The 14,244-nt window shown below is 42.3% G+C and overlaps 2 protein-coding genes across 2 annotated transcripts in view; one reads left to right on the forward strand and one right to left on the reverse strand.

The window, feature by feature from the left end:
• Positions 1-2,289, forward strand: part of LOC118408193 (laminin subunit alpha-2-like) — a gene marked incomplete in the record, with an annotated part of 72,598 nt that extends 70,309 nt beyond the window's left edge. Inside the window, 1 exon segment of the mRNA XM_035808830.1 lies at positions 44-2,289. Within this exon segment, the coding sequence (XP_035664723.1) occupies positions 44-189 (146 nt within the window).
• The window catches only part of LOC118408567, a 21,627-nt gene continuing 8,980 nt past the window's right edge, over positions 1,598-14,244 (reverse strand). The window contains exons 15-30 of the mRNA XM_035809379.1: positions 14,042-14,157; positions 13,675-13,801; positions 13,066-13,206; positions 9,678-9,794; positions 9,102-9,271; positions 8,677-8,857; positions 8,167-8,388; positions 7,549-7,728; positions 7,252-7,376; positions 6,932-6,976; positions 6,488-6,597; positions 5,806-5,882; positions 5,205-5,419; positions 4,588-4,807; positions 3,783-3,951; positions 1,598-3,594 (exon numbers count right to left, since the gene is read on the reverse strand). Of these exons, the coding sequence (XP_035665272.1) occupies positions 3,243-3,594; positions 3,783-3,951; positions 4,588-4,807; positions 5,205-5,419; positions 5,806-5,882; positions 6,488-6,597; positions 6,932-6,976; positions 7,252-7,376; positions 7,549-7,728; positions 8,167-8,388; positions 8,677-8,857; positions 9,102-9,271; positions 9,678-9,794; positions 13,066-13,206; positions 13,675-13,801; positions 14,042-14,157 (2,567 nt within the window). The 3' untranslated portion in view covers positions 1,598-3,242. The remainder of the gene's footprint in view (positions 3,595-3,782; positions 3,952-4,587; positions 4,808-5,204; positions 5,420-5,805; positions 5,883-6,487; positions 6,598-6,931; positions 6,977-7,251; positions 7,377-7,548; positions 7,729-8,166; positions 8,389-8,676; positions 8,858-9,101; positions 9,272-9,677; positions 9,795-13,065; positions 13,207-13,674; positions 13,802-14,041; positions 14,158-14,244) is intronic.

Consider the following 14,244-nt stretch of genomic DNA (forward strand, 5'->3'; position numbering starts at 1 on the left):
TGTTTTTGTGTGTTGATGACATTCTATTTGACTGTTTCCACAGAATCAGCCCTGGAGCAGAAAGCTGCCACTACAGACAGGCGCTTCATGGGTTGTATTCGCAACCTGAAGATCAATGGCAAACCCCAGAACCTGGGCTCATCGGTGACCCTGGTCGATGTGCAGGCCAACACCTGCCCTGGGAAGTGAAGAACTTAAATGTGCTTCAGTGTAACCTCACACATTTGCCATGCTTTCTTCAGTAAGTTTTGGACCTAAAGATTCGTCATTTTAGAAAGCTAAAGGTGTCCAGCTTTGCCAAAGCTGCAGTCCTGGTGAGATTGTAGAATGAGACCCTATCCAAACTTATTTAAGAATGGCAAAATGTGTGAGGCTGACCTGTGCAACATCCTGGTCTCCTGCAGAAATCAGTGTTCATGTGATGTTTTTTTTGTTCAAGTTATTTGTCAGATTCCCTGAAGTTATCCCTTTGTGTGTGTTGTTCAGAAAAAAAAACTTGGGTGCTGCTGGAGAAGAAAACTTGCTGAGAAGAATAAAGTGAAAAGGCTTTTATTGAAATTGAACTTTGTTTCTGTGTTCAAGGCATGCAAACTTGTTAAAAAAACAGACCTCAAACTTCAGACTTTTTAAAGTGCCTTGGACACAGGTTAACAAGTGGTTCTTGACAAACTATGTGCCAATCATATAAGCAATGTAATCTATGAACACCCATGTGTGTTAAGTGTTTTTTTTTTTGTTGTTGTTGTTCCCCACCCCTGAAAACCCCAATCCCTCCTGTCTCCTTCCCTCAATCCTCCCTCCCCCCATTTGTTCCCCTAACCTGATTTCTGCAGAACATCAGAAAAGCTGTGAGTGTTTACTCGACCACTGAAACACCCGCATGTAGCTTGACAGAAAAGTGGTGGTCCTCACAAGGCACCTCACAATAAAAAGGTCTACAAACTGTTAAAGATCGTTGATGAACAGACATGACATTTGAAGCATATTTGTTCATGAACATACTTTGCAAGGCCCTTGATATCTGTGAGTCTAATTGAAGTCTATTCTTAAATATCAGTCGAAATGGATTTTAATGCTCTCAAGTTTTTGTTACTTAAGCATTGGCTTGTTGCATTGAACTCTATCTTGATATTTTGTATCAGTCGTTGACTTTTTTTATTGTACCAAGTATATGCATGTTCCACAATCATTACATTACTATGGTGTACCATGAGGCTCGCTAGAAGTTTCTGGTGGTTAGTTTTACTGTTCTTTTGACAACTAACAATGCATCTAGATCTGTCCTACATTTTGAAGATATCTTAAATTCTTTAAGTGGTTTTAATGGAACATGTATATGTTTGTGACATCATTAATGTGCTGTACTCTAAGGTTGACAAAGCATTTGCTCCTGTTTTTCAACAAGTCTTTGTTTCAAATTTTAAAAGTAGTTCTGGTGAAGACCTATCTGTCACTTCAGGGTCAGTCATGTTAGACACAAATATCAAGAACCAAAACACTGTTATACATTTGCAATCATATACAATGTAGTGTCCCTTCCTTTACCAGCACCAATAATATTTGGATCAGAAGCAGACTTCTCGACCAAGGAGTACCAAGTAGATTATCTCCTACTTTTAGCTGTCCATGCACTGAAGTTTTCTCAATGTGCCTTGTGGGAATCTTGGTACCATGGATTTTTAGTTGCCCTTTGTGTTGTTTTTTTAGTGCATGCTTATTTAGTCATATACATGATATACTGTGATTTGGTAACACCCTTCTCTTCATACATCAACCAACTAGCACTTAAATTGCATACCTTACAGACAAATTCATGTCACTTTTTTTTCTTGATAAAGCAAAACAACCACTTGCTCCTGCGGCAAAGGTACTTAAATGTGAATCATGACCGTGCCAAAGACAGTATCAAGTCACTTGTATTTTGTTAGACTTACAAATGTAGCGCAAAGACAACTGCTGCATAGCTAGACCACTGTTGCCATTCTGATTGACCAACAAGACAGTTGCCAACAAAGAAAGCATTTTGAATGTACATCAGACATCATATACACAGCAAGTGTTCCTTTCTAGCTGGTTAATAGTTTCCAGTATGAATTATTTTACAGTTCCTTGTCAGAATGGCACTTTGGTAAATGCACTCTTGTCTTGAATACTTTTATTTTTGCACCCCTCCCAGAGTGCCTTAGTACAACGTCTGTGTCAAAGAATTGGTACCCTTTTGAGGGCTATGATTTTAAGTTCTTTGCCACAAATGTGACTTATTTAGTGAAAATAAAGTTTTTGAACCCATCCTACTGTACTCGAACATTATTTTTACTTGGATGAATGGACAGAGTTACTGAGAAGTTATGATTGGTGTAACCCTGGAGCATAGTTCATGATCCGTCCATCAGTATACAAGTACCATAGCCAAAGGCTTGGATAGGTGTAGCCTGTGTTTACACAATCTCTCGCTGGCTGGGGTTAATGACCCCCTCCCCGAGGGCGGCGGCAATACTATAGGGCCGGCCGCTAGGAGTGCGATTTGAGATAGGCTAGGATAGGTGTAAGGGCGAATATTTGATTGTGCTGGAGCACGATGAAACTGGCAAAGTACATTGTAAGGTTGGGAATAAAACCATTTGGAAATAATCTGGGCATGTACATGGCAGGCATAGATACTAGTAGTCAATACTTGTAGTATGCACTTTTTTTCGTTCTTAAGCCCCGTTTACAAATCAAGAATTTAGGCAGAGTTTCTTCGTCGGTATCAAGGTCATACCTCCTCGTAATTTAGAGCTCGCTGACAACTCGGCCGAGCTAAATTCTTGATTTGTAAAGGGGGCTTTAACACGACAGCATGACAGCAAGTTGCAACAATAAAATGGAGATATGCATTCCAGATTTCAAGCTTCTCTAAAAACGAACATTGATTTGGGGCCCCAAAATGTCGCCTATAGTTAGACAATGCCCTAGGGTAACCTCGTGCTGACATCATGCCAATGGCGCATGTAACGTTTCTGTGCTGCTGTGCTAAAACTAAACGTTTAGCTCTTGCACTACAATCAACCAGTATCATTTAAATCCGCGCTAGACCCATATTGCTGTCAAATCCAGCGGTTTTAAAAAAGAATGCTGTTTCATGATCTTAACATGAGCACAACTTTCCTGGCCTAGTGGAAAACAGGTGGTAAATATGCGGCTTTTGCCATCAATTAGAAATGTCCATGGCGTTCGCTACTACATCTTAACAACTCTCAAGTTTAAGACGGTTTACCGAGATGTAAAGCAAAAGGAACGGCCAGAATTAGTCCTCCCAAGTACACGACTAAGCTCATCCTGTCCAAGACGTGCGTCAGTAGGACATATTCACTGGGACCAGCGGGAACTTCTTCCACCTCACTCACATCCTTCAGGAAGTCCTTTAGAGCATCTAGGCTTCGTTTGTTATCTACCATAAGGTTGTGAATTTCTCTTATTTCAGGAGAAGTTTCAGACTCATCTCGTCTCTCATGACGTGTTGTCTCGGGGGAAGTCTCGTCGTTTCCAACCCAGGACGGTTTCTTGTCAGTAATGCGAGTGTACTCTACCATGGAGATCTGGTCTGAAGATGTGCTGTAGAGGACAGTATGAATGCAATTATGTACAATTATGTACCCTGGAATTATATGGTGTAAATAAGGTTTTAAAAAATACGAATTTCACAGATCACATACTACACCGTAGAAGGTAAATTTTACGTATCACTTAAGACCTATCAGAACCCTTGTCATTGACGCCCAACCATAGAACATGTTCTTTACCTGCACCGTTTAGTTAGATCCCCCAGTAACACGGCACGAGCGCAGTACCGGAGAAAGATTGTCCGCACGATTGGAGGGAGCCGGCCTTCCTTCCCGTGTAGAACAACGACAATCACAGTGATCCACATGGACAGGCCCATCAGCACAACAGCAACAAGGGTTAGAATGCCTGTTGGATAGTTGGGCTTTCGTTAGTTGTAGTAGTACCGACTTTGTCTCCTGAATGTTCTACTAAGATGATGATCTCATCTGAAGTTAAGCGTGTCGATGAAGGCTAGACATGCAAGTAGAGCATTAGCTAAAAGGTAATCATTATAACGTTATATTAAGCAACTGGATAAATTCTCTCAGGAGTCTGTTATAGTATTCACCATCTTTCATCGGTGACTGAGATAAGGATAGTGTGGTCTCATTGTCAAACCTCAAAGGTGATTATTGATCAGTTTGTTATACTAGGATCATAGTTCCCAACCCGATTGTTTTCGGGAACGATATATAAAAGTGTTTTAATATCTAGAAAAACAGATATAGCGTTACACACTTATTACGCTCATGACTAATTCATTTCACGTTTTGTGTGTTTTCTTGTTATATATACTTTTCGTTCCCTCAAACAGACCCACCAGGCCCTTGCTTGGAAATTTGATCCTAGTATTATTAAGCATTATGTTTTAGAGATGACTAAACATTCTACTTTCAAGCTTTTTGGTGCTGTATTGAATATCCTATGGTGTGAATATCTAGATCTGGATTGAATACGATCCAAATTCCCAAGTTAAGTTTGATTAAAACATTGTGGTCTTACCAATGAAAGGGAATTGGGCAGACTTCGGGAGGATTTCGTTCACGACGACCAAGGACACAAACATGGCGAGTAGGATCTTCATGCCGTATTGAAGCCGATCCCCCTTACCGATGGGGATGAGGAACGTCACACACATGATCAGCGCCAGAACTATGACAGGCGACACTGTCGTGCACATGTGGTAGGTCGGGTTTCTTTGGAGATCCATGTTAAGGCAAGCCTGGTAAAAAAAAAACTGCGTCAGGCGTTTAGCCGTCAAACAGGACATTAGACGTCCATGGGCTCCCGACATTTCCAAACCACGGTCTGGAAATTGTGGTTGGGAGGTAGTCGGCGAAGTTGCTTACTAGTCGTCAGAAATTGTTTGCGTCACCCGACTATGAATTTTAACAATTTCAAATTCGGAAAATTAAAGTCATTTTTTTATGATAGAATTTGATCCTAGAGTGAACTGGAGCTAGAAAATGATAGGTTCCATGCTACTCCCAACACCACGTCTCGGGACGTCTCGACGTCTTGGGTAGGTCATGAATGTATAACAGGGGCTTAAACCTTGTATATCACTGTGTACATTTGCCCCTACAATTATGTACAGTGTATGCCATGCCGGTGCACACCTCTCCAGGGCTGACTCCGAGGTCAATCCTTACTCTCCACTCTCCGCGATCCATTCTGAAGGGTCTGCCGCACTGCAGGACGTCTAGCGATGTGGAGTTCCCATCAGAACAGCGGAAGGTAGAGACGTGGTTGGCGCTGATGCATATTGGACAGGACATGTTGTCAAACGGAAATTTGAAGTGGTCTAGGTCACACGTGGTCACCACTAAGGTCTCTGTAAAACCATGGCAATGTTGATAAGAAAGGTGATTAAGATGGTAAAGATGACATTTATTTGGATGGCTAATTGTCAATCCACTGTACCGTGTTGTTCCCCTGCTGGAATACACCTGTAGACAGATATTATACAAACATACATTTATTGCTTGTAGATCTTCTGAGGAGTCGGCCTCGTAGAGAAACTAGATTTCTGTTGCTGGTTCCCCTCAGATTGTACCTGACTGTACAGTGTTGTTTCCCCTGCTGGAATATACTGTATTGCAGAGTGAATGCTCACAATTTCTACTCTCCAAACAGAGACTAGGCTCCGGCTTGTTTTGGACGCATTTTTCAGGAGTTATGTTGGTTTGAATTGGTGTCATAAAATCTCGGACTCCTTACCGATCATCCACGTCACCTCCCCCTGATAGGACACCCTTAAGTCGATCTCTGGGAAGAGACCCGATGCTCTGTCGGCACTGTGAAAAAAAGCGGAGAGTATGCTTTTTAACCTCATACCGACAACATTAGTAGCGCTTGTGACACCAATGACGCAAAAATACAGTATTCTTATGAAAAGCAAACACTGCATAATCATTGTGATTACATACAATTGAATGAGTGTATTAAAAAATTGTTTGCTACTCAAAAGAGTCGTACGTAATTATACCACAAAGAGAGAAATGCACCATATCTCCCCAATTCAAGCACTGTACATAAATAGATATTCCTAATGCAGCAAAACAACCCTTATTAAAAAAAACTATTCTTTTATTTTCACTATACCTAAAAAGGGGGGGGGGATTACTGAATCTTAGTTGATTTGTTTTGTATCTCCATATTGTATCTTGACTTCCAACATGTTTTGTTATCTCATGATCTTATGACCTGCAATAAGCTCAGTGTGACAAAAATTTGCCATGAAGGTCTTCATTCATTTATTATTGTATAATGCAATCAGGAAATGTTGTATTTTGGAGTAATTGGTATCGGAAGTACTTTGAAAATAAAATTGTGACCACGGCTTAATTATAAAATGATTCAACACATCTAGATAGTTTACAATAGTGTTTTACTGCCCTACCCTCTGAGCAGCTTCAGATGCGGTGTCCACAGCCTGCCGTGGTCCACGGTCACAATCTCCACCTCATCGTACAGGGAGGGCAGCCAGGCCAGACGGCCATCGATCCAGCGCTAACACAAAGTCGTAACAGTACCGTTACTTCATTCTCATCGCGGTCTATCCAATATACCTTTATACCTTACCTTGGTAAAGGGTTCTGCTAAATTGGACTGACTGCTAAATTGGACTTACTGACGTTTCCACTTGCGGGGTTTGCCTCGAGCTCTAACCATCTGTTAGACAATCAGAGAATCGCATCATCGATTTGGCTGACCGCTGATTAGAAGCCACGCCCACAAAATGGTAAACCTTAGCACCTTCTTACCACGGTATATTGAAAGGCAAGGCTTTGTGTAACAGCATGAGTCACTTATAATACAAGGAGAACGTTAATGTGTAGCTCACCAGTTGGAAGACGACGTCGGTAGTGATGGTATGTGAGGCCTCATCCTGAACATCACGACAGAAAATCACAAAAATTAATGTGAACAGACGAAAGGACAAAATATCAGTATAATATGTAACATGTTCTCTTTTGCCAGTTTAGTTCTACCCTGTACGTTGTTGACATCGCGAATCGGGTGCCTGGGTGAATCCTGATTCCCGAAACCTGGCATGATTGGATAAGGACGCTGCTTTTGCATTTTGCAAATATCCCTCGGAGCCCAGGACAAGATCTAAGGTAAGCTGATCTGTATGACCACATGTCCCAAATGTGTACTTACCAAGTCGATGATATCCTTCACCCTGCCGGCTACTGTGACGTTTACCGCATGTTTCCCTGGAGGAAGCTCCTTACTGTACGGACTCTTCTCAAACTTGTCAATCAGGAGCTGCGAACGGCGGTCCACTGTTAAGAAATAAAAATGTACCCGAGTTCCTTCGATGACGTTTCCACAATGGATTGACAAAACATAACGTTATTAATGACGTGAGTCACTAGTTCGTAATCATGTCAGTCATATTTCAGCAATGTCATCATATACTTGAGACGTGTTTTTCAATCCGAGGATCGTCCCTACCTTGACACGTTGGTAAAGGGTTGTTCCATGTAGCGTCAGCAGTACATTTTGCCATGGTGGCTCCCTGGAGGGAATACCCGGTCTCACAGGAGTACGTCACCTGCTCGCCCGGCCAGTACCGCCGGCGGAAAGGGTGCAGCAGCACACCGCGGGGTACGCCCCGGTTCTCACACACCTGTCCTGGACAGAACGGAAAGAAACACGTAACGTTCAAAATTTAATGGTATTTTTCAAAACATGGCAAAGACCTAAGCTACAAGTAGATGTTGGCAAAGGCTAAATCGTCACGTATTCCTAGCTACCCTTTTCTGTGACACCCCTCTGTAAAGTGGTCTGCCACAGAAAGGGGCAGTTTAATAGGAAACATAACGATTAAGCCTTCCCACAAATCTGCTTGGAGATGAACGAAAACCAATTGAGTCTGGGTCAAATAAAGTAGCCTGCAACTCAGTATTGTTAGCTTTAGCCACCTCCAACCGTTGGCGGAGGAGGTGGCTAAAGTACAATGGGAAGCGTACTAAAGCTGACCAAACTCCAGACTACAAATGGAGTACACCGGATTGGCTTGTGATGGTTTATTATGTTTGATATCTATGTACAAATTAATGAAAACTGTACCATTACAGGGCCGTGTATCGCAGTACTCCCACGTCCCGTTCACGTCCACACCGCACCAGGGGCGTTCCGCTCCGTCCGGGTTACGGCAGTAGTTCTGCTGCAGGTTTGCCCAGGGGTACGTCTGTATCTGGTGCGGTCTGGTGACCCAGTCCAGACACGGCCGGCTGTTCATGGTCCTGCTGGTGGTGCCGACATAGTTCGCACCATTGCCGCGATAACAGTCTGTACAGGGACAGCATGGGTTAGAAAGAACGTTAGGATGGTAAATGTTCATAATTAACGATATCATCGTCATCATCAACAACTTCATATTTATCAAGATCATCATCATTATCATAAGATCTATCATCATTAGCATCATCTCTAGTGGCTACCAGCCCACTGTTTCTCGCTACGAGTTCCTCTTTTCCCAATGTTTTAAATAATATGATATGATATGATATGATATGGTATGATATGATATGATATGGTATGATAGAAGGGCCTGTAAGTTAGTAACTGAGTACAAACCTTCTTTGGACTGCCCCTGTGCACAGTTCTGCCACGGGAGGGACGTGCAGGACGGCAGTAAGCTCCAGGACTTCTCTGATGAGCAGCTTTGCTTGACTTCCTCGCACCATGACCTGCACGGAGGCACACGTCGCGCCGAGGAACATCGTGGCACGAGGTTATGGCACATGTACTCTGCAATCTGTGGATCAGTGCGATATGGTGGAAAAGAAACATTTAGAAAAGGCACGAAAAACATGAGGTACAGGTTATCAGTATTTTACCACCTCAAGCATAGCTGTATATCATTGCCACAAGAGAATCCCGTACGATGTCCATCTTGCCGCGAGCATCTTGTTTTATGCACTTAAAGACTACTACAATGAATCTCTTGTAGCATTTAAAGAGTATTTAATATATAATGAATCTCTTTTAGCGAGTGTAACCTGTGAATGGCAAGCGCTATCAGACAGGTCCTTCAGCAGTGGAAGATCCTCCCACTCCAACAGCTCCGCGCTGTCTCGGTGATGTAGTAGGCTTGGGAAGGTTGTTGCCCACCCACTCACACCTTCTGGTGGACACATGTCTGCCAGTTCATCGGGTATACCCTGGCATTCTACAGAACAAGGATAAAAGCGATTTTTCCCCATCTACATTTATTCAATGCTGAAGATTTATCATGGGAGTATTTGATCCATCCAAAAAGTAGCAATGGGTTTTGTAATAGTCTTCTTCAATGTTTACATCCATGCAGTCGACAAGCTTCCGCCAAATTCATTTATGGTCAAAAAATCGCCCGATTTCAAACGACAGAAAACAGCCGAGCCAGTACCTCCGTTTTCATGGAGATAGCTACCCTAACTTATTTATTGGGCTCTGTGACCTCCTAAATTGAATCACGGAATTATCGACAAAATGGGCTCATTACTGATGATGAGGTCACAGATTCATTGGCCGGTGGGTTTTTAATTTGAGCTATGTGACAAGGGCTTTAAACATTTCCACCGTACGTGAAAACATACCGCAGTTGCGCGTGTCGCTCCTATCCCAGCACCTGACGTTCCCGTCGCACACCTGGTCCATCGGGATGCACTTCCCGCCATCGGCGCAGAGGAACCCGACGTCACAAGCTACAGGATCTGACGGTACCAGATTGTGCATGTAAATATCCCTTACTAGTGGAAACATCACTTGCTGAACTGTGCATTGCACGAACTAACCACAAGCTACTAGCACTCAAAAGCTGAAGAGCATTTTATGCACCGGGACAATTTGTTGAATCGTGATTCTTGTGTCAACGTGGGAAATCTATCTGAGCAACCACCAAAAGCAGTCACATTGGCCAGGTGGTCCTCTAGTATGGGTGGTCACTTGTACACGCTTTGCTGTAATTAGAGAGATTCGGACTTCGGTAGGATGACAACTTACAATTGCATCTTGGTTCAAGCATGAAACTAACAAACAGTACCTCTGTCATATGAAGTTTGCTGGCAAACTTCAGATCCATTTAGAGCGGAAGTTCATGCATTGTAAAAAGAATTTTATTTTTAATACCTTCCTTCTATACAACGTCGTAGCATTCCATCATAACCATGTTATATATGGCAAGAAATCGGACATAGAAAAACATGACCCATTTCAGAACTTTACAAATAACTTTACACTGAAGAATACAGCACCCAAGGGAATTCAATGTTTAGGCAAGACTAATTTGAAAGGTTATGTAACCTCCTTTTCTTATGCTGTCCTAGACATTGTTGTCTTTATACCAAATCTTACATATTTTATCTTTCAGTCACGGGTCATCTATATACCACAATCTATGTTCAACAACGGAGAAATGCTCCGAGAAAAAGACATTAGTTACATCTTGCAGACACAGGCTCTCCCATAAAACAGAGGTCCTGAGAAAAGAAATATTTCCAAACCTTACACTTTACACTTTACAGACGCTTTTATCATAAGCACACAGGCCAAGCGAAAAAAAAGAGGCTTATTTCCAAATTTTACACTTTACACTTTACACGGACACGGCTCATTAACCACATTACAGGCTGAGAAAAAAATGGAGGCCTTTCCTAATCTTACACTTTACACTTTACAGACACGGCTATCTTAGCACACAGGCCCTGAAAAAATTCGAGGCTCTTTTTCCAAAGCTTACATTTACACTTTACAGACACGGCTAATTGACAATGACCCACCACTCTCAGCGAAAAAACGGGGCTTTTTCCTATTCTTACACTTTACACTTTACAGACACGGCTATCTCAGCACACAGTCCCTGAGAAAAAACCAAGGCTGTTCTTCCAAATCTTACACTTTACACTTTACAGACATGGCATCAGCTTAGCACACAGGCCCTGAGAAAATTCGAGGCTGTTTTTGCAAAGCTTACATTTACACTTTACAGACACGGCTCATTGACAATGACCCACCACTCTCAGTGAAAAAAACGGGGCTTTTTCCTAATCTTACACTTTACACTTTACAGACACGGCATCAGCTTAGCACACAGGCCCTGAAAAAATTCGAGGCTGTTTTTCCAAAGCTTACATTTACACTTTACAGACACGGCTCATTGACAATGACCCACCACTCTCAGTGAAAAAACGGGGCTTTTTCCTAATCTTACACTTTACAGACACGGCATCAGCTTAGCACACAGGCCCTGAAAAAATTCGAGGCTGTTTTTGGAAAGCTTACATTTACACTTTACAGACACGGCTCATTGACAATGACCCACCACTCTCAGTGAAAAAACGGGGCTTTTTTCCTAATCTTACACTTTACACTTTACAGACACGGCATCAGCTTAGCACACAGGCCCTGAAAAAATTCGAGGCTGTTTTTGGAAAGCTTACATTTACACTTTACAGACACGGCTCATTAACCACCGGGGTTGATTGACAAAACCTTGCGACTATAATGACCCACCACTCTCAGTGAAAAAACGGGGCTGTTTTTCTAATCTTACACTTTACACTTTACAGATACGGCATTATCTTAGCAAACTCCACTGGCCCTGAGAAAAAAAGGGCTGTTTTCCCAATTTTACACTTCACTTTACAGACACGGCAACGTAACGTTCGAAAAATGGCTTGATTTGACCGAGATATACGCAGCTCTGCACACACACAAAAATTTATACTAGACACTGGCTTCCTCCTTAATAATTGTGGTAATGTTGAAATATACAGAAAAAAAGTTCCAAAAGTGAACTTGAGTGTTTTTTTAGGCCGTGGTACCGATGGATACGTAAAAATGCCAGTATACTTGATGTCTAGCGCACAACAAACCTTTGTTTAGAAAATTTAACAAGCACCTACATTTCGTCCAATCAAAATAACTTACTATAGTATGCCAGTGGAGTTTGCTAAGATAATGCCGTGTCTGTAAAGTGTAAAGTGTAAGATTAGAAAAACAGCCCCGTTTTTTTTTCACTGAGAGTGGTGGGTCATTATAGTCGCAAGCTTTTGTCAATCAACCCCGGTGGTTAATGAGCCGTGTCTGTAAAGTGTAAATGTAAGCTTTCCAAAAACAGCCTCGAATTTTTTCAGGGCCTGTGTGCTAAGCTGATGCCGACTGTCTGTAAAGTGTAAAGTGTAAGATTAGGAAAAAGCCCCGTTTTTTCACTGAGAGTGGTGGGTCATTGTCAATGAGCCGTGTCTGTAAAGTGTAAATGTAAGCTTTCCAAAAACAGCCTCGAATTTTTTCAGGGCCTGTGTGCTAAGCTGATGCCGTGTCTGTAAAGTGTAAAGTGTAAGATAAGGAAAAAGCCCCGTTTTTTCACTGAGAGTGGTGGGTCATTGTCAATGAGCCGTGTCTGTAAAGTGTAAATGTAAGCTTTCCAAAAACAGCCTCGAATTTTTTCAGGGCCTGTGTGCTAAGCTGATGCCGTGTCTGTAAAGTGTAAAGTGTAAGATAAGGAAAAAGCCCCGTTTTTTCACTGAGAGTGGTGGGTCATTGTTGCTAGCTTTTGTCAATCAACCCCGGTGGTTAATGAGCCGTGTCTGTAAAGTGTAAATGTAAGATTTGGAAAACAGCACAGCGTTGGAAGAAGCCTCTTTCGTTTCTCGGGGCATGCGTGCTTGTAATAAAAGCGTTGGAAAAGGCGTCCATAAAGGGTAAAGTGGAAAAGTTGAGATGTTCCCATTAATCTTTTTTTTCGAGAGCGGCGTAATTGATTAGCCTTAAGGTTTAGAAGAAAACCTCCTTTTCTTTCCAGAGAGCGCAATTCCCTTGGGTGCAGTTATGTCATTGCGTTTGGGTTCAGTAATGTTTCTGCGTTTGGTCATTCGTGTGTAAGAGATTAGGTCATCGGTGTGTAAAGTTATTTGTAAAGTTCTGAAATGGGTCATGTTTTTCTATGTCCGATTCCTTGCCAGTACTGAACCATGTTATACGTACCTCTTGCCCATGTGGTGTATGTGGCGTTGAATCCTTGCCAGTTGTCGTCCTGATAAAGGTTGCGAGACGTCTGGAACGTCACGGTGAGGCGGTAACTGTCACTTATGATGACATCAGGCACTCCCTGTCCGCAATACGTACCTGGATAAAGTGTCATTTTATCCAGTTGTTTAACGTCTCTCGCTAGATGTGTCTAACTTTGCTTATAAGAGGGCCTTCCCTACAGTTTGCACCTGATATTCTGCGGATCCTGCACAAGTACGTGCAGTAAGCTGCTCTTTAATCAGCATACCACCTTGTCTTAACATCCTTCAATCTATATGATACCCTTGATTCCGTCTTACGTCATTCACTTACACATTCATACACAATTTTGGATAGATACCCTTTAGGCTTCAGATTCTTTTCAGTTGCTGACACTGTCTGAATGTCTAACCGCTTATAAAAGTTTCAGTTGCTTGAGTAACCTTTATCTCCTTACCTTGATGTGTAACATCCACAAACGCATTGTAGTGTATGATTTGTATTGGTTGTACAGGACTTATTGTTGCATTTAATTTTTCTGACTTGTCTTTATATCCTGATTGAAATAACTAGACATATACATACCTATTTCTGTGAAGTTCCCGTCTGGCCAATCGCCATCTAAGACAATAACTCTGTCAAACGGACAGAAGGGGCCTCCCTGGACATCAAACTGCTCAAACCTCAGCTCAATCCTGTGGGTGGGTGCAACCTAAGTCAACAAACCAAAATGGTGTCAACGGAGTTTCTCGCTGTCATGAGTTATGATGAGATGATACCAACGAAGACTAAAAGTACTCAGCCTTGGCCTTGATCATGCAGCATTCTTGTGGAACTGCCTTTCTTCACATGGGTTGAACGTTTTGTTCTGTCCGCCCTGTATGAACATGGTGTTGAAGGTAGTTGATCTCAATCTATTAATTTAAAAACATTACTGTATGGCATATATCACCTTGATCTCCCACCTGCAGAATAGATTGTCGTAGTAAGGTTGAGGGAAGTCGGGGCTGTGGAACTGGCCGGTGCCGTTAGACAGCAGGTATCCGCACGTTTGTGTTTGTGAATCACCTGCAGAAGTACAGAATCAACATCATGCCGCAACCGTATAGCCATTGCTCAGACTATAATCGATAACCTTTCAAAATCTAAAGCAAA

The sequence above is a fragment of the Branchiostoma floridae genome, chromosome 2 (assembly GCF_000003815.2).
Source record: "Branchiostoma floridae strain S238N-H82 chromosome 2, Bfl_VNyyK, whole genome shotgun sequence".
NCBI lineage: Eukaryota > Metazoa > Chordata > Leptocardii > Amphioxiformes > Branchiostomatidae > Branchiostoma > Branchiostoma floridae.